At 33.9% G+C, this 20,319-nt stretch overlaps 2 protein-coding genes and 1 pseudogene across 2 annotated transcripts; 2 read left to right on the top strand and 1 right to left on the bottom strand.

Moving 5' to 3' along the window:
- LOC120127430 overlaps positions 1-9,773 on the top strand; it is a 30,533-nt pseudogene extending 20,760 nt beyond the window's left edge.
- A 237-nt stretch (positions 9,774-10,010) lies between these two features.
- Positions 10,011-13,198, bottom strand: LOC120127426 (phosphomannomutase-like). Its single transcript, XM_039145337.1, has 12 exons — positions 13,058-13,198; positions 12,849-12,940; positions 12,681-12,725; positions 12,507-12,573; positions 12,326-12,402; positions 12,135-12,170; positions 11,757-11,812; positions 11,571-11,670; positions 11,382-11,477; positions 11,196-11,285; positions 11,025-11,076; positions 10,011-10,304 (listed from the first exon to the last, which is right to left on the bottom strand). Exons 2-12 carry the CDS (start codon positions 12,915-12,917, stop codon positions 10,246-10,248), a joined length of 747 nt encoding a protein of 248 aa, XP_039001268.1. The 5' UTR covers positions 12,918-12,940; positions 13,058-13,198; the 3' UTR covers positions 10,011-10,245.
- Positions 13,199-18,615: 5,417 nt separating this feature from the next.
- LOC120127427 (BON1-associated protein 2-like) lies at positions 18,616-19,248 on the top strand. Its single transcript, XM_039145338.1, has one exon. It carries the CDS (start codon positions 18,691-18,693, stop codon positions 19,231-19,233), a length of 543 nt encoding a protein of 180 aa, XP_039001269.1. The 5' UTR covers positions 18,616-18,690; the 3' UTR covers positions 19,234-19,248.
- Positions 19,249-20,319: the final 1,071 nt, after the last annotated feature.

Raw genomic sequence — 20,319 nt, 5'->3', positions numbered from 1 at the left:
TGCTAACCTATCACTCTCTGCCGCTCTCTCTCGGTTTTCAACTCTCTCTTTTTCTTCTCAATGGACACAGAAGCCAAAAGAAACCCAAAGACTTATACTATGGCCCTCTTCTTTGGTGGCCACCCTCCGAAGCCATCACTCTCACCCATGCTCGATTGCTCGCCCTGTCCATGCCCATACCATTCGAAGGGGTAACGGCAATAACAGAGAGGGTTCTCGGTTTTTCAACAGAAGAGGCGAGAGCATTCATCAAGATAGGGAAAAACACCTTAGGGAGTAGTTGAGCCTTCATCGGAGTGCTTCATCGGTCAAGTGAAATAAGGTTGATTTAGGGGTCTAAAGGTTCTCGGTCGGGGTTATAGGGTAGGATTTGGTTAAGAGTTTAACTTAGGGTTCTTGGTTCTTCATCGTAGCAAGATAATGGTGGTATTGACGTTGCTGAGAGGCTTGTGTTGTCTAGGGTTCGAAGAAGAAGATGGGGAGATGACGAGGGAGAGTTATAGAGGAAATGACGGGATGAGAGAAGCCTAACCACTTCGACTTTCCATCTCCCAAAAACCCACTCACAACTGGGAATTTTACCATACCCTTAACCCTCGTAATAAAGAAAAACCCCGACAATCACCCTCAACGGTAACTCTCTTCTTCTCCAGGGACTATTCTACACCTACGAAGGGACCAATAACCTGGTGAAACGCTAAAACTCTTCTCCTTATTACGTATCCTAAAAGAAAATCCACTGTTTGTTAAAAACTTTGAGAAATTTTCGAAAGTTTGGATTATTTTTTTATTCTATTTTTTAATCTCTACAGATCTCACCTATGCTCTCGACCGACGCTGCTATACTGTGAAAGTACGACTAGACAAGCCAAGCCTGAAACAAATCTGATCGAGACCCGAAACAGGAACAGATAAATAGAAACTGATTTATCCTCTAATACTTATACTAGCTGCGAAAGAAAAACGATAAGCATGTTCGTCTAGTATTTCTAAAATAGGAAGAAAATAACCTGCTTATATTGCTCGTGTCGCTTTCGAAGTACACTGCTTTCTCTTATAATACAGGGGAAGGAATGCTGTTTACACACTGTTGTTTTGAATGCTTTTGTTGTGTAAAAAAAAAATGGGAAAACAAATTCTTTGTGCCTTCTCTCACAATAATCTCTGGTTCCTCTTTTTTTTTCTTTTTTTCTTGATCCCACTCTTACTGTGTATCTGCTCCCTCTTTGTTCTCGTGTTCCCTCTCTATATCTGGTCGTTTTTGTGTTGATTGTGTTGCCCTCTCTTTTGTTTGTGTACCCCCCTTCTTTGTTCTCGTGTTCCCCCTTTTAGCAATGGTGATGGTTAATAAACCCCCCACTTACAAAACAATTTACTAATGCAGTTTTCCTAATTAATTAAAAAAACTGACCCGATAACTGCTTTTAGTTTTCTAGGGAGTATTCACGTGGACTTGAGTTGGGCCTTCAATTGCTCAGCTTTGGGTTTGCTCCGATCTGGCCCCGGACAAAACCGAGCATCTACACCAGTGAATCAGCACACCACTACTGTCCCTAATCAGACCTCCTATACTACCTTTATTCCAGCCCTTCACCATAGCTCCATCAACATTGATCTTTAAGAACCCATCTGGAGGAGGAACCCAACAACTAGGTTGGGATCTTCCTTTCTTCTGTCTAGCAACTGAACCGACAAGAGTAAGGTCACCCACTAATGAGTCAAAAGGGATCTGCATGTCAAAACTAGCAGCAAACCAAGACACAATTCTAAAACGAGCAATAAAGAACAGCATCACCACATCCAACTTTTCCTTCTTAAAAATAACCTCATTCATGCTTTTCCATATCGTCCACAATACGACCCTTGGAATGAATTTCCAAATTCAAGAATTCGGAAGTAGATCATCCCACTGAATAATACAATCTAATATGTTATTTGGAATCATCCAAGAAACGTTCCACAAATTTAAAAATCTAATCCACATTCCCCAAGTTACCTCACAATGCAGGAAACGATGTGAAACTGTTTCCCCCTAACTGCCACACAACGGACATAAGGAATCTTCAATCCCGACCACTCCACGCTTCAACAATTCCTCCTTAACCGCCACTCTCTGATGAACAACTTGCCATAAGAAGGTTTCAACACGGGGAGGTGCTATCCCCACCCAAATATTTCTATCCCAAAAATCCTGATTCCCCTCAATACCGACCGAATCAAGGAAATTCTTAATACAAGAATTAGTAGAGAAACAACCCTCTCCATTCCCTAACCAAATCCAACAATCTTCCTCATTATGAGACAATGAGATGTTATTCAACATAGAAATCAGGTGTAACCATTGCTCAATCTTCCAGTCCACCAGATTCCTTCTCATTTGAATATCCCACACCCAGCCTGCAGCATTATTCGCCCTAAACTCCACCACTTTACCCATTTTATTAATCGAAAGAGCATACAGTCTAGGGAACAAATCTTTAAGGGGGACTTCTCCCAACCAAACATCATTCCAAAAAACCACAGAGTGGCCGTTACCAGCTTTCAACCGCAAAATATTCCTAATACAATCCTCAAACCCATCATTAGAAAAGAAGTTGTTAATTACTCCTCTCCAAATCCAAGAGGCACGAGCTGTCCAAGTATTCTCCAACATTTTGTAACTCGTATCCAAGTTGTTCACACAACAAACCACCAACTGCCACCAAGAATCCTTTTCAGAGGCAAACTTCCATACCCATTTACCCAACAATGCTCTGTTCAAAATTGCTAAGTTCGGGATCCCTAGACCCCCCAACCTTCTCGGCTTACAGACCAATTCCCAGTTCACCCAATGTATATTTCTTTTATCAGTCGAACCCCCCCATAAAAAAACAGTCATGATAGAGTTTAATTTCTGTAACACAATAACTGGAATTCGAAATATTGAAAGGAAATAAGTAGGGAGAGAGCACAGCACAACTTTGACCAGCACCACCCTTCCTGCTAACGCTAGAGAGTTTGCCTTCCAACCAGTCAATTTATTATGAAATTTTTGCACGATTGGTTCCCACATTGCAACAGAATTTCTCTTAGACCCCAAAGGCAAGCCTAGGTATTCCGCTGGAAAGTTACCTACTGAGCAGCCAATTTCCTTAGACCAATCTGCCAGCACATCCTCCTCAACATTGATCCCAAAAATTCTGCTCTTGACTAGATTAATCTTCAACCACACCAATAACTCATAAATCAAAAGCACCCTTCTGACATTCTTCAAATCCCGAATTGAAGCTTTTGAAAAAATAATGTCATCCGCAAATTGTAGATGCGATAGCTTGAAGGAACGATCTTGAACTCCTAACTCGAAACCCGAAAACAATCCCATATCCACTGCTTTAGTTAACAACAAATGTAACAATTCACCGCCCAAATTAAACAGCAAGGGGGATAACGAACAGCCCTGTCTAAGACCTCTTTCCATATGAATTTCCTCCGTAGGAGTCCCATTCACAAGAACCGAAATAGAAGCTGTTGACATACACTGAAACATCCAAGAACGCCATTTTTCTCCTAACCCCATTTTACCCATTATTTTCAACAATACCGACCAATCAACTGAGTCATATGCTCTCTTAAAATCCACCTTGAAGACCACCCCCTTCAACCCTTTCTTCCTCCAAAAATCAATTCCTTTATTTGCTATAAAGGAACAGTCCAATATGCTCCTCCCTTGAATAAATGCAAATTGAGACGGACTAACTATTTCATTAATGCACAAACTGAACCTTCTAGCTAAGACCTTTGACAAAATTTTATATAGTCTTCCCACAAGGCTAATTGGCCTAAAATCCCCCATACCCTCCGGGTTATCCTTCTTAGGAACAAGGGAAATGAAAGAATGATTCACATCCAAGTCCACTCCTTCCCTTGAAAAAAATCCTTAAAAAACAGCATAATATCATCTTTCAAAGTGGTCCAGAATTTCTTGAAAAAACCTAAATTCAGACCATCCAGGCCAGGAGCTTTGTTGATATCCGAGTTAGCAATTGCTCCCCAGACCTCCTCTTCCAAAAATGGCTTCTCAAGTGCTAAACTCTAACCTTCCGATAGCTTTAGAAATTCTAGATTTAATTCCTCAGCCTCCAATGAATTACTCTGAGTAAACAAACCATTAAAAAACTCCACTACTGAATTTCTAATTAAGGTAGGATTTTCTATAACTTCATTACCCATTCTAAGGGACTTAATACCATTTTTCCTCCCTCTAACTGTAGCACTATGATGGAAAAATCTGGTGTTCTTATCTCCCTCCATTCTCCATTTCAATCTCGATTTTTGCAGCCAAATCGATTCTTCTTTCTTATGAAGCTCCCATAATTCTTTCTTTGCTTCAATTATTGATTTCATTGTTACCGAGGGAAGACCTTGTTGCATATCCAATTCCATGTCCTGAATTCCTTTCTCCAACAATTTAATTTTCCCGGGCAGCTCTAAATAACTCCTCCCAGACCACCTCTTTACCACATCCTTTACCCGCTTTAACACCTTAGACATGGGCTTCCCCTTTTCCTCTTTACAAAATTTATCCAGCTCCTTTTCCATCATCTCAGTAAAACCATCCTCCTCCATAACATAGTTAAACAACCTAAACGGTTTCAACCCCCAATTGCATTCTTTGTTCTCTAGCAGAATAATATTATGATCGGAAACTGACCTTGGCTGCAATGATTGGCTTATCCTCGAAAACAAAATTACTAATCTCTGATCAACCAAAAAGCGATCCAACCTCTTAAGCGTAGGAACTTCCCTATTATTGCACCATGTAAAACGGCCTCCAGACATTGGTAGGTCAAACAAATTTGCCTGGCTCACAAAATCTCTAAACATATTCATAGAAACCGAATTCACAGCTCCTCCTTCTTTCTCCTCCTGTGACAAGATTGCATTGAAATATCCTCCTAAGCATAATGGACATTCAATGTTCTCCACAAATGCTAGTAACTCCCTGAAGCACATCTCCTTATCTGCATCCACACTAGGACCATACACATTGATGAAACAACAGCTTCCTGGAAAACCATCCATAATCCCCTTAATTGCTACAAACCTGCTAGAAATGACTACATCCTTCACCACAAATTCATTCTTATTCCACAAGGTAATTAATCCACCAGCAGAACCTATAGCAGGAGCTACTGCCGATCCAGCAATTAGGACAATTATACTAATACCAACTTGATTTGTTTGGAATCCTCCCTTGTTAGTGTTTCTAATTATACTGGGGCATTTAGATGATTTTGGTTGCGGCTTTTTATTGATTAATATCTCTTCTTTCCAGGATTTGGCTGTTGTTGTTTTGCTTATACTCGTACCTCTAGTCTCACCAAATTCATCAAAAGGAGGGGTAAGATCTTCTAAATTCTAATAAATCCGGGGCTTTTTCCTTTGCTTTTCCTTTTTATTGTTTGTTTCACCTTTAATATTCTAATTGGTCTTGCTTTTATATTATGCCATTTGCATACATCTAGATTCTTTGTTTTATTACTTGCATAAACCATAACGTTTTCTTGGGGCTCAAGTTTTTTTTATTAATCAACCAGAAAGTTCTCTTTGGGATCAGGTTTTGATGAGTGATTTTCCTAAGCTTCTATGAATAGAAAGCAGCCTGTTCCTTCATCTAAGGGATGGCTTAATTTCTGTTTATGCTTATTTATTTGCAGCATACTCCACTAGTTTGCTTTAAGGGAGCATGTGCCTTTCCCAAAATCTTTTCTTTTCTAATTTGATGTCCATAAATAGTTCTAATGAAATTCTTAGGAAGTATTTTGGATAAACATTTGCTAGTATAAATATTTAGGAAAAAATAAGAAAGAATTTTGATGGCTAAGGCAAGTTAGGAAGCGAAATTCCCCTTGTCTGGTTTATCTGCTATGTTCTTGTTATCACTGCTGGCAATTCTATGTTTAATATTGGCACTTTCAGTAATGTAATATTTCTGGTTTTCAGATTGGTTTTAGAGCCATTGCAGAAACTCTTGAACTGGCTGCTGTTAAGGCAGCAGTTGCCATCGCTGGAATTATTGCCAGGGGACGGTTGGTAAGTTTTATTTCTTAAAACACTATTTTTTTTATTGTTTTACCTTATCTTAATGTATCCTGTAGTATTTGAATAATTTATCATCTAATATTAGACTGATGAGAAACTTTGAAAGTTATCTATTAAGAGTAATCGAATATAACCTGGTTGGATGAATGTAGTATCATTTTGTGGAATAGTTGATAGCATGCGAGAGGTTTGTTATACATATAATAAATGCATCTAATAGTCTGATACTGTTGACTCATAGAAGCAATTTACCGACAATGTTCTGAATTTACCAAGGTTGTTCATACCTGTGCTTGATTCTGAAAATGAGCAACGCTTCAGAAACACAGCAGGTGCTGATTTTTGTGTACTTTGCAGTTGCTACGGCCAATCTATAAGCAAATAGCAGAAAATCAAAATGCAGAAAGTGGAAGAAAACTGAGAGAGGTGGCTGGATTACATTACTGAGTTTGGAGAATGACAACGCTTGCTTAATTGGCTTGTTTTAGGTTATTATTGGTACTTCCATATGTTGATGGTCAAGTATATGCAACTATTCACAATTTGACTTTTCAAGGTGGGATGTCCATTGACCCAAAGTTTCTTGTGTCAAATTTTCCTGTCATTGCGGGTACATTAGCACTCTTACTTGGTGGAAAGACTGTGTTGGTAGCAGTTGTTGGGAAACTTTTTGGTATTTCAATCATATCTGCCATAAGGGTTGGTCTTCTTCTGGCCCCAGGTGGAGAATTTGAATTTGTGGCTTCCGGTGAAGCTGTTAATCAGGTAGCTTTCTCTATTAGCTAACATCAGTTGGTCTCATCCACATCTAATAGTTTATCTTGCATTTGGTAACCTTTTGGGCTATTGGGTTTTACTTTTGATTTTTTCATTGTAAGGTTTGTTCTGTAATAATTTGGGATATTCATTAGTTTTGTATCATATATCTTAGGTAAATGGGCACGCTTTGTTACTAATCAATAGGAATCATCCTTCTTTTAATAATGAAATCCAACTTCCAAGTGCTAATAATGGAACTTTTTATTGCTTATGCAAGTATTAATGGGTTTCTTTTGGCAGGGAATAATGTCTTCTCAACTATCCTCGTTGTTGCTCCTTGTTGTGGGGATTTCAATGGCCCTCACACCATGGCTTGCTGCTGGAGGCCAGTTAATTGCCTCTCGTTTTGAGCAGCATGATGTTTGAAGTTTATTGCCGGTTGAGAGTGAGGTAACATGTCTAAATTTAGGTTGCGAGTTTTAGTTTTCCCCCTCAGTAGTTCGTAAATAACTAAAGCAGGCCTTCCCATGGTTCTTTGGAGTGAACTCCATGTTTTGCTACATTTTGAGGTTGTAACAACTAAATAAGGAAAGTGTAATGCATTTAGGTTATATATGGATCCCCAGGAAGATATGGGAAGAAAGCGTCATTAATTTTGCAATAAAAGTCATTTGGAGTGATTATGATCAGATAGTAAATATTGGAGGGAATATAAAGTATTTGTATGCAATAAATCTCTTTTCAATATGTTATGCGTCTGATTTCTGATGTAGAAGGATTACGTACTAATTTATCTCTGACTTGTATTATTTCCAGACTGATGATTTGCAAGATCATATTATCATTTGTGGCTTTGGGCGTGTTAGCCAGATGTTTATCTATTTACACCCTGAATTTGAAAAATAAGTCTGAAAATGTGAATCTGATGAACCTCCACTCTAATTGGTTAATAATGAACACATGTTTATAATAATGTCGTATTTTCTCCATTTCTTTGAGTGTTTTCAGATCATAGCTCAGCTTCTCTCAGAACGCCTAATTCCATTTGTTGCTCTTGATGTGAGGAGGTAACAAGATAATTTATTTGAATGAATTATTTGCTCTTTTTTTAAAAAAAATGAAAAGCCCAAATAGTTGTCAAACGCGGTGTTTATGATTTTGCAAACATCTAACTCCATCTTAACCTAGGGTATAGGTCCTTATGTTTTCCAATTGAATTCCTCCAAGATACTTGCCTGTATGATGACTCACACATGAGTTTGTCTTTCATTTCTATTTATCCTATGTATCGGTGTAATATTATATGTCCACTAACAGAACATGTGTATGTGATTATGAGCTAGAGAGGCTGATGTATATATGGGAAAGTTGGTTCCTTGTGGAGAACCTGGCATCTCTTTCTGCAAACTCTTTTCCAAAGAAGAAAAATGAGAAAAATAGGTTCTAATTGTCTTCACTGTAGATGTCATATTCCATTGAAATAACACCACTGTTATACATTTGTAAGGGTAGCCCTATTTCCCGGCTTTTTTCTGCTAGTGCAAAACACTCACTTTTGCCTACTATATGAATGACATTTTTCTTGAAGAAGCTAAGACTCCATGGACTTAGGCTGATTCATTTCGGAAATGGCCATAAAGTAATAGTTTTTTCATCAATGGTAGACATTACAGATGAGCAGATTTCTAAAGTTCAACATTCGATAATGGTAAAATACTAAAAGTTCTGCCATTTCAGTGACAGGGTATCAATGGGGCATGCCCTGGACATTACTGTTTGAAATAAGCCTACTCGTAGATCACTATTTTGGAGATAAACAAAATTATTTTGGAGATGCTGGTAGTCGGGAGGTAAGCAAAATTAGTTTGAAATAAGCCAACTCGAAGATCTCTATTTGACTTCCTTTATACTGGTAATTAGGTCCTCCATAAAGTTGGTGCTGAAAGAGCTTGTGCTGCAGCAATAACCTTGGATACCCCTGGTGCTAATTATAGAACTGTTTGGGCTCTGAGCAAGTATTTCATTAATGTGAAAACATTTGTCCGTGCTCATGATGTTGATCATGGCCTTAATTTGGAAAAAGCTGGGGCTACGGCTGTAATATTCTGAGAACTACTACTAAATTTTCCTCCTGGTGTTTTTCTTCTGGTTTTTCCTTACTCTTCTCTCGCTTCACAGGTTGTGCCAGAAACCTTAGAACCGAGTCTGCAGTTGGCAGCTGCTGTTCTTGCGCAGGTATGATACATCATTGGTTTCGTATCATGAGCCCCCTGTTTCCCGTTATCTTTCCCTTTGCAAGAGATCATGATTTGGAATTGCAACTCTTGCTTTGGAAACTTACTAATGTGATTAAGGTTGGGGAGTTTAGTTTGTTTTTCACTATGCTTCCGCTTATGTTCTTTTATTTATTTATCATACTGATATCTTAAAACATCCAAGTCTTTTCTTTTTGCGTTTCTTTACGTAGGCTAAACTGCCCACATCCGAGATTGCAGCAACAATCAATGAATTCAGGTCCCGCCATCTTGCAGAGCTAACAGATATACTTCCTTTGACCCTACGCCCTCCTTGTAGCTGAAAATTTAAAATCACCACTTCTTAACATTGAAAGTTTCTATATTGCCTTCCTTTCTGTTAAATTATGCCTAACATCTCAAGGTTTATTTTTATCGTAATTCACGTGTTTTCATTCTTCACAGCTATGCCAAGCTATAGCGGAAGTTCTCTTGGTTATGGATTTTCTCGAGTCACAAATAAATCCAAAACTCAACTGCCAGATTCTTCTGATGAAAATATTTCTGAAGGAACTTTGGCGATATGAAAGTTCCCCGGTGTTACCCCCCAACCCAGCCCCCCCCACACACAGAGAGAGAAAGTGGAATAAAAAACAGTATAGAAGAACACATGCCCCCTTTGTTGTAAGTTGTACAGAATGGACCTTTTCAGTGATAATTTTGAAGGGGTTGATAAATTTTTGATGAATCCTTTCTTAATTCTTTATCAAATGGTAATGGACAGGAAGGGAACATGTTCATGGATCGATGTTTTCATGTTGTTGAAGAACAATCTCAAAGACATAACACAATCCTTATCCTACATCAATGCAGAAAATTTACTCTGACTCTTCTCTGGCTTCAATGGATATATCATATATCTGTGTGTAAACTATATACTAAAAGATATAAATTGCTGCAACCTTAATACAGTAAAGGTCCAAAAGTGAATTGTAGTAAAAAAGAATAATCGTGACACAATAATTTCTGCAGGTTCTGAATAGGCAAATTTTAACCAATTTGACAACTATATATAAAACTACATACTTGAGCCAACAGCGGTTTGGCACTTGTTCTTCTCATATACTACGAGAACAAAAATATGTATCATCAAGAAGAAAAACGGTGGTGTTCAAGGGTGGCTTAGGAAGAGAGCTTTGCACTGCCGCACTGTATCATCAGGACTCGTAACTGCATGACCAAAATCAAGATATTGTTAATTGAAATTAAATCATTGCCTTTTGAGACCATTGAACAATGAACACTAGGAATGCTTATCGAGCGAGTCGATCGCGAATTAGATAATGCTCGACTTGTGCTTGTTACAAAAATTTATTTTTCGACTTGTTGCTCGTTAAGCTTGTTAAAATTTTTCCCAACTCGTGCTCAATAAAAAAAACTTGTTCATTAAGCTCGCTGCTCGTTAAACCCACTGAAATTTTTACCTTGTTTTTTTAACTATAGGTAAAATCTACTAATACTATATAGAACTTAATATAAACATAAATTAATAAATCTAATCAAAAATTGTCAAAAGAGTGTATGAAGCAATTTTAAAGTCTAAACTTCAAAGCAACAATCCACAAATACATTAAAATAATAATTATGGTTTGATTTTGGGTGTGGTAAAATAATAATTATGAATTAATAATTTAATATTTTTTATTATTTATTAGAAAATTAATAGATTATAATTTATCATCTTTTCTATTATCTATTAGTAAATTAGTAATTTTTTAAATGAAAGAATTTTTTAAGATTATTAATAAAAAAATATTAATGAGTTGCTCGCGAACTTATCGAGTCGAGTTAACCCGAGTTGAGTTTTTACCGAGTCGAGTTTGAGCTACTCAACTCATTAATCACCCCAAATGAAGACCTATGTGTAAACAGTTTGAGATAACAACTTACCTGTGTGTCCCACTGTTCTCTCCGATTCATAAATTTCATGATCGTTCCCTCCCTAACCGTAAAACATCAGGGCAAGACCATTAGTCATGTGAAAAAAAGGAGCATACGAAACGAAGTTAAAGGACCTAAACGAATACAATGAATCATGCATGATGCAGTAAGTTAAAGGACCTTGTAAGTTTTGTCGCCAAAGAAGTGAATTTCTGGAAAATCTTCAAGATATCTCAAGCAGTATGTTTTGTCCCAGCCCTTGGGGAAAACCTATTACAAGCAAAATGAAGCAAGAAAAAATCGATGAATCCTCTTGAAATTCTTGGTATTTAAAACTTTCAATCACAAACCATATGCATTACTCACATCAAAGCTTATTTGCCCTCCAATGGAAAACGTCAAGTTAAGGTGAGCAAACTTTTCTCGAAGCACAGAAACCATTTTTGGCCGAATATTGTGAACCTGAAAACCAAGTATTTAGATTTGTTTGAGCATATGCACACCTAAAACTACCGATTCCATGTCTTTTAGATCAAGGTTTTAAATATTTTATACCTTGTCATACTTCTCGAATTCATCCCTTTCTTCTTGGCTGCAGTTTCGTCCGATTGGAGATACGTTGAGCATCCCACTTCGGAATTCAATGAATGTACCCCTACACCAGTGTCACCAAAGAAAAAACGATATCTCGAATGATTAGAAGAATAAAGAGAATTTGTACCATTTTCCCACTCTTCTCACCTTTTTCTAGGGATATCCAAGTCAGCAATATAATGCAGCGTGAAGTTTATAAATTCCTGCACAATCATTTGCAATCAATGAACAAATAGCATACATCATCAAGTTCTCAACAAATAAAGTACTACTGCCTATATTTCACCCGCCACTTAAAATATGTTCAAATTTGATACTCTATCCATCCCACTTCTTCACTTCAGATATACAAGACTATAAAGATCAAAGAGATTATTGCAATAATTGTTAGTCAAACATAGTTACAAGCACCTAAAAAACATCAAGGAGTCCTATCAATACTATAAATCGAGCTTTTTCTTAATGCAATCTATTTCGGATGTCAAATGGAAGAGCCATCATATCTAAGAGGGGAACAAATCTGACCTTCAGCTTCTCCTCTCCAAGAAATGACTTCAAGCTCTAGAAAGAGGAAATGAAGACCGAGTTAAAGAAATGCAGATCAACTTAAAGAAACAGAAGGGGAAAAAACTTGTTATCAGCTCTTTAATTTACATGACATGACAAGAAAATATGGTGTTGGATGAATAGAACATGCCAGCTATGAGTAATAATACCTGAGTGTCAATTAGCCTCCCATCTTTATGAGCAACAAGCCCATTTTCAGAAAATACATAATCATAGTCATTAATAACTGCATTTTTTTTCAGAAAATGCAAACTATGGTTAATAATCATAGGCATTAAAGGAACAAGGAACAATGAAAACAACAATGTGAAGAGCTAATTGAAAGCAAACCTGATTTCCCAAGTTGTTCAGATATCTTACTAAGGTCAGATCCACCCACTACTCCAACAGAATCAACCTTCAATCCAAAGTAAAACAGAGTAATTTCTGTAAATGAAATTGACACTTTTTTTTAAAAGAATTAACAAAAGAGAATCAAAAGGGTTATCATAAAAAAACAAATACCTTCCTCAGTTCCTTCATGAACTCCAGCATTTCAGGGGTAGCCGTCTATACCATTTATATGAAAGATACATTAAAAGGAATGTCACGTTCAATTAAATTCAACATACCCAAAATTCAAAAAGCATATCACTAGAATTTAAGGATTAAAAAAAAGAGAGATTTACAAACCTTTCTTGGAGCTGTAAGTGTTCCATCAACATCAAACAAAGCAATCAAACCAGGTTTCCTTAGAGCCATTGAAGTGTCTATTTATCTCGCTTCTGCTATCCAAATTGCAATGTTTTTAGAAAAAAAAATAATCAAACCAAAATCAATTTAAGGATAAAGGGTGGAAATTTAGAGGCAGGGAAGAGGTGGGATGATATGAAAATTAGGACCTTTGAATCTTGATGAAGTTTGATAAAATGGAAAAATTAGAGGGAATGAATTTAAAGCAGAGCTTTAATGGTGGAACTAAGGGGATTAAATAATTAGTGAGGAGGGACTGTGAGTTTTCCCTTGGATGAGATCTGGTTTTTGAGATTCCTTACAGTCCACTTCTACAGGTTAGAATTGAGCAAGGTCGTTTGGAAAATTTCTTATAGTCTTTGTATTCTATCTTTGATGTACAGGAAGCACGAATCAGGCTCGTTCGGGGTTGTATCAGAAAATACGGACTAATATAAGATTAATATATTGTTAATATATAGTATTACTAGATACATTAATATTAATAAATTTGGTTTAAGACTACCTATTATGTTGACAGACTAATAATGTTTTAGGTAAAAAAAATAGGAAAAATTATTAAAAAATTTGGTAACTGATAAACTTTGGTTATCGGTAAGTATCGATACATATATATAAGTGTTCATACTTATTTCACTGTGAAAAACATTAATTTAAGGTTATCTTTTAAGTGAGTTTTAAGATATTAATTTAGTAATTATATGCGTCTAATGATTTATTTTTATGTTACGGTATATTTTATTATTAAATTAAAAATAATAAATATAGATATTACATATTTATTATTATTTTTTGTTAAAATGGTTAAATTTAAATTCTAAATAATATTTTATAAAATATATAAACAATCAAATAATTTTTTGTGTAAATGAAATTATTAAATTAATATTGTAGGTGGAAAACATGAAGCACTATTTAAAAATTTTGAAACATAAATTACATAACTTTCAACAAAGTATCGATACATGTACAAAAAATATCTATACTTTCAACATATTAGGTAGCTCTTTATCGGATTTGTCATAATAAAACTGGTTTTGTCATATTTTTACTTGTTATATTGTAAAGTATCGATACATTTTTATAAAAAATATATATACTTTCAACATATCAGGTAGCTCTTTACCAGTTTTGTCATAATGAAACTGGTTTTGTCATAATGAAACTAATTTTGTCATATTTTTACCTGTTATATTGTAAAGTATCGATACATTTTTATAAAAAAGATCGATATTTTCAACATATCAGGTAGTTCTTTACCAGTTTTGTCATAATAAAATTGGTTTTGTCATATTTTTACATGTTATATTATAAAGTATTGATATATTTTTATAAAGTATCGATACTTTCAACATATCAGGTAGCTCTTTACCGGTTTTGTCATAATGAAATTGGTTTTGTCATATTTTTACCTGTTATATTGTAAAGTATCGATACATTTTTATAAAGTATCGATACTTTCAACATATTAGGTAGCTCTTTACCGGTTTTATCATAATGAAACTGGTTTTATCATATTTTTACATCTTATATTGTAAAGTATCGATACATTTTTATAAAGTATCGATACTTTATAGGTGCTATTACTGTTTTTCTTTTAAATTCCAAAAGTGTTAATACTTATTTAAATGAAATCGAAACTTTCAACATATCCGGTAGGTAGTTTAATGTAATAGGTAGTGCCTATTTTTTTTTCTCGTTTACATTATTAGCAACATTCAAAAAAAACCGGTAGGTATTTTAATGTAATAGGTAGTACTATTTTTTTTTACCGTTTACATTATTAGCAACATTCAAAAAAACCGATAGGTATTTTAATGTAATAGGTAGCGCCTATTTTTTTACCGTTTACATTATTAACAACCTTAAAAAACCGGTAGGTATTTTAATGTAATAAGTAGTTTAAATTTTGTTAGCATTTATTCTTAAGGTAAGTTTATCATAACTGATAACAATTTAAGTAATTACCTATTTTGTTATATAATCGCTACCTAATATGTTATTATGCTTGATAATGTTTCCAGTAATTAACCGGTTATGTTATCATTGGTAACATTTTAAGCGTTTACCTAATATGTTGTAATAACAAATTAAGTAATTAACATATTTTATTATATAAGCGCTACTTATTACGTTATATGAGCGCCACCTAATATGTTATTGAGCTTGATAATATTTACAGTAATTAACCGGTTATGTTATCATTGGTAACATTTTAGGCGTTTACCTAATATGTTGTAATAACAAATTAAATAATTAACCTATTTTATTATATAAGCGCTACCTATTACGTTATATAAGCGCTACCTAATATGTTATTGTGCTTAATAATATTTCCAGTAATTAACCGGTTATGTTATCCTTGGTAATATTTTAGGTGTTTAACTAATATGTTATAATAACAAATTAAGTAATTAACCTATTTTATTAAATAAGCGCTACATATTACATTATATAAGCGCTACTTAATATGTTATTGTATTTGATAATATTTTCAGTTAAATGATATAACATAACTGGTCTACATTTTAACCGGTTATTTATTTAACCAGTCACACCGTTTTTTAACCGTCGAACAACATAACTGCACGGCTCGTCCACCTTAGAATATCAATCAGATTCAGCCACGTGCACTATTTTTCTCTATATTATTCTCACTATATGGTTAGGCGAAGGGCAACAATTTTTTTTTTTTATACTATTTTTATAGAAAATTTATCCTCTTTGCAAATGAATAAATGGAACAGCTGGTTCTCTTTTAACTTTATTAATTTCCTCGAGAACCAGCTGTTGTTACTTGAAGCATGAAAGGGCAACTATTGGGTACTTAAGTATGCGCTTAAGCGACCCACAAGGACCCTGCCTAGGTCAACGCAGCCATATATATGGCAGAATACAAGTCTCATTCAATACTTGCAACTTTCTTAAACCCAGGCTACCTTTAGCACATATCCATTGATTGTATTTTTACAGCTTTTGCTTCTTCATTTTTACCCTTTCTGAGGACAAAATGTCTGCACCAGAAGCTTCAGCAATTGTAATCTCCTTACACATGCATGTGAGTATTTTATTAGCCCAATCATTAATTCTGCAGTTGATTGAGCATGCTCACTGTACATCATTATCGAGTGATCCCAAGTCATAAATCCGAATATACGATTCCAGCTTTTCTCCTTTTGCATTGACAAAGTTTTTTCCCCTTGTTTTCTTTTTAATGTTTGAATTTGCTTTCTTTGTTTTTCTACGGTGCAGGCCATCCTCTTCGTATTCATGAGAAGGTGTTATCGATGATGTAGGGTAAAGCAAGATGGCTCATTAACCAATTACAAGATTGATCAATAATACGTAAACAACACATTGACGCACATATTCCAAAAGTGGTGATGTTTAGGAAGAGGTATTGGCTCTACAGGTCCATCAAAGATTCATCCAAACTTTAGTTTATCCAAATACAGTTGTGTTGACATGGTCATCGTAAAGTTTCGGTTTCTGTTCCCTTTCCAAAACACTGTGAAACATGCATTGAAATGTAAACATTTTTACAGCGCAAGGAGGGCATTACCAGAAGCTCTACTTATAAAACACACAACTGGTTAAGCTAGAAGTGCAGATCACGTTGATCTGATGGACAGAGTTGAGCTAGAAAGAAGAAGACTTCAAAGTTCCCCTTGTTTTAGCAGTAATGCTGTGTTTCCATCCATCATCCGTCGGACCGTCGGACACTCACCATCTAGTCTTGAGTTTAGTCATTTAGGGTTCTTCTGATCATTTCAACTTATTTGTGTTATATCATTTTTATGATTAGGTTAAACGTAAAGTTTTAATCTTACTTAAAATATGATTTAAATTATCATTGTATTAATAATCTCTAAATTATAATTCAATTATCTCAAACATATTCATTATTTCTTACTTTCAACCTAAATATTTATAAAATTTAAATTAAGGTTTAAAATAGGAAGATTTGTGTTTTATCGTATTAATTTTTTGGCTTAAGGACTACTTCTGCCTTTATAGTAGACTAAATTTATTATTTGTGCCCCTATGATATATATTTTCGTATCAATTTAGATCTCGAAATTATTTAATTGCATCATCCTATATCGTTGACTGTTTTGACTAACATAATCCTTAGTCTTTTGCGTATGTGGTCGCTAGCAATTTTCACGTCACTCAATATTGTTGACGTAAATTAATAATAACATGACATTTATTAAAAGATAAATAATAAAATGTTTAAAATATTTACTGACCTGTTATTTATCTTTTTAAAATATTTAATAAATATTTTACTATTTATTTTTTAAAATAAATGACACATCATCAAGTCACATCAATAATATTGACTAACGGTAAAAATTGCTAGCGTCCACATATGCAAAAAATTAATGGTTCTGTTATTTATAATGATCAACGGTATATGATGACACAATTAAACAACTTCTAGGGTTAATTTGATGAATTTTTTAATTAAATCATAATAAATATGAAAGCAAACATGATCTAATCATGTCAAATCATTAAAAATAAAATTACTAGATACATAAATGTATATGAATTAATTTATAGGTTGAAATCCTTGAATCTTTGGTTGTGATATTTCAAGAAGATAGATTTCTCTTAAGTATAAATTCTCTTACGATGATCTATTTCTTGGGGGCCATAACTCCTTTATATAATTGATTTAAAAAACATTTATTGTTTGTATTTATAAATATGTCCCTCATCAAATCATAAATACAATTTTAATAGTATCTACACTTTTATTTTCATGACACTTCTAATATCTTATGACTTTGTAATATAATTGGTCACTTAATTTATGACATATTTTATGATAACAAAACACATTTAAAATATATGTCCATAATTATGAATTTTAATCTAACAAAAAATATTATAAAAGTGAAAATGATAAATTGTATATATTATAAAGACAAAAATAGTCTTTAAATCTTTTTTTATAATAAATTTAAAGTAAATATAAAATCAATATTTAATCAAATATTTTTAATCACTAAAATTATTGGATTCGTCCTTTACCGTATTAAATCATAAAATCCATCGTTGAATGTTTAATTTTTAATTTACGCCGACGGTGGCTAGAAAATATAGTAGAAAATTAAAACCGCGGCTCACGCCAAAATTGAATATCTCCAACTATTATTATGTGGATGTTATACTTCAAAATGTTTTAATGGAATCTTAAAAATATTATTATATTATCAATTATGTTATTATACCAGTCTAGATGTCAATTTAAACATTGAATATCACTCTAAATCTAATATAAATAATATTTGAAATATAATTTTAAACATATTTTTATTACTTAAATAACTTGATAGATTAGGAAAGAGTATTATTAAAATTTAAGAAATAGTTTTTAGTACATCAAACTAAATTATTTATGAGATAATTATACAAATATTTAAAATTTAATCAATATATTTTAAAAATACTATATGCTATTAAAGCCTAAGATTACAACTAGGTATTTTTGTTGATTTGTTTAAAACCATTTAAAATTTAAGGACTGATTTAGAATTTGATATATTTGATTGAGGTGTCTGAAGCAATAAAACCCTTATTATAGTTATTGTCTGAATTAGGTTTCCAGTCTAAACGTGAAGCAACCTCTCTCCTTCCACTGCCTTCCTTATAAACTAAACTTCCTATATCTGTATATAACTCTTCGTAACGACTCTTTTATCTCGAGTTTCCATTGAAATTTCATTCAGCTTTTGCTTTGCTTTTATTATTCTTTTACTAGCTAGTTACAATGGAGACCAAGTCTCGCACTCTGGAGATCACAATATTGTCTGCAGAAGACCTGAGGATCCACAACAAACCGGTCAAGAAGAACGCCTTCGTGGTCGTTTCGACCGACGCTTTCAACAACAAGGCGACCAAGATCGACAGAGAAGGCGGGAGCTACCCTACTTGGAACGAAAAACTGGTGATGGAAATGCCAATGCAAACACGCTTCATTACCTTTCAAGTCAAAAGTTGCAAGGGCTCTTCGGGAGGTGGAAAAACCGTGGGGTTTGCGAGAATTCCGGTGACGGATTTCATCGGAGGGTACTCGCCGGAGAGTTGTTTGCGGTATTTGAGTTATCGGCTAATGGATCCCAAGGGGTTGAAGAATGGGATTATTAATGTCTACTTGAGATTAAAAGAACCTTTTCATGATTGTTCTTCTCAGGCTGCTGCTTCAGCTGGAAGTATTGGGATGGGAATTCCCATTGATGGACCAAGAGATTTTGCTGTGGTTACTGGGATTCCATTATGGACTGCTTATCCATCTAATGCTTTGTTTACATGATTTGGTTTTTGGAGTGATTAAATTGAAGCAAATTTTGTAAAAAAACAAAACATGCATTTCTATATACCAACCATTTTTTTTTCTACACGAAATTATTTGACATACAAATAAAATAATCTAAAATTTAGACGCACAATTAAATAATTTTAAAGCCTAATTTTTAAACTTAATTTTATATTCAAAATTCTAAATATAAACTTTATATCTTAAATCATATAATCTATAATCTTTAACTCTAAGTAATACAGATAATATCAATACATCCAACTTGAGTTTTCAGTAATTATTATGTTGCAAACATGTTTTGTGTTGGTAATCATGTAGTTAGACCTCCTAATTCAATTATTATTAATAAATCTTATAATATTTTATATGTTTATTTTATTATTTTTACTTGAGCTTGTAATTATTTTTAATAATATAATGTATACGATTTGAATCAAAATTGTATTATATTTTATGTGTTATCATTACATTTGACACTTACTAATATGTTTTATATTTTTATGAAATAATCATTGGAAGTATTAATATTAATTATTTCTTTCATTTTTTTATTATGCAAGGACATGACATGAAATAATGATGAAACTATATATATGGATACTCATTTATTATATTATCGATGAGTTTTTTCTTTTTAGTTTTACAAATAAAATTAATATTTGAAAACAAAAAAGATATCGATAATAATTGTTTAATTCTGGCCATGAAATTAAAAGATTGAACCATCAACACACAATCCATAATATATATATATATCCAAAGACAACTAAAGAATAAGGAAAAGAAATATATAATTATGACATCATTGTTGAAGACGAGGGCAGTTAAAGGTACTTTGTTGATCCTTTTAGTGGAACGCACCGAAAAAGAAAAAGTCGGTGGTGGTGGGTGATGAAAGCAGCACCCACTATCCCACCGATTCCCGAGTCTCATCGCCTACAATTCATATACGTTCTTCTTTTTCTTTTCACTTTCCATGCTCTGTACGCAGATCCACCGGCACATCAAAGTATTAGGTTTTCACCCAATTACTATTACAGAAGACCAAATCTAACGAGGCTAATTCCAACATATTTTTAA

This window comes from Hibiscus syriacus, unplaced genomic scaffold (assembly GCF_006381635.1).
Source record: "Hibiscus syriacus cultivar Baekdansim isolate YM2019G1 unplaced genomic scaffold, ASM638163v2 tig00110467_pilon, whole genome shotgun sequence".
Taxonomy (NCBI): Eukaryota; Viridiplantae; Streptophyta; class Magnoliopsida; order Malvales; family Malvaceae; genus Hibiscus; species Hibiscus syriacus.
Note: the sequence above shows the minus strand (reverse complement) of the source record. Positions and strands in the feature narration are given on the sequence as shown.

Excerpts from the sequence above, each read along its gene's own strand:
- LOC120127426 (XM_039145337.1), bottom strand. The coding sequence starts at position 12,917 with ATGGCTCTAAGGAAACCTGGTTTGATTGCTTTGTTTGATGTTGATGGA. Across the intron at positions 12,403-12,506 it reads TGAACAACTTGGGAAATCAG|TTATTAATGACTATGATTAT; the intron begins GTTTGCTTTCAA and ends AAAAAAATGCAG. Across the intron at positions 10,305-11,024 it reads GAGAACAGTGGGACACACAG|TTACGAGTCCTGATGATACA; the intron begins GTAAGTTGTTAT and ends TTGGTCATGCAG.
- LOC120127427 (XM_039145338.1), top strand. The coding sequence starts at position 18,691 with ATGGAGACCAAGTCTCGCACTCTGGAGATCACAATATTGTCTGCAGAA.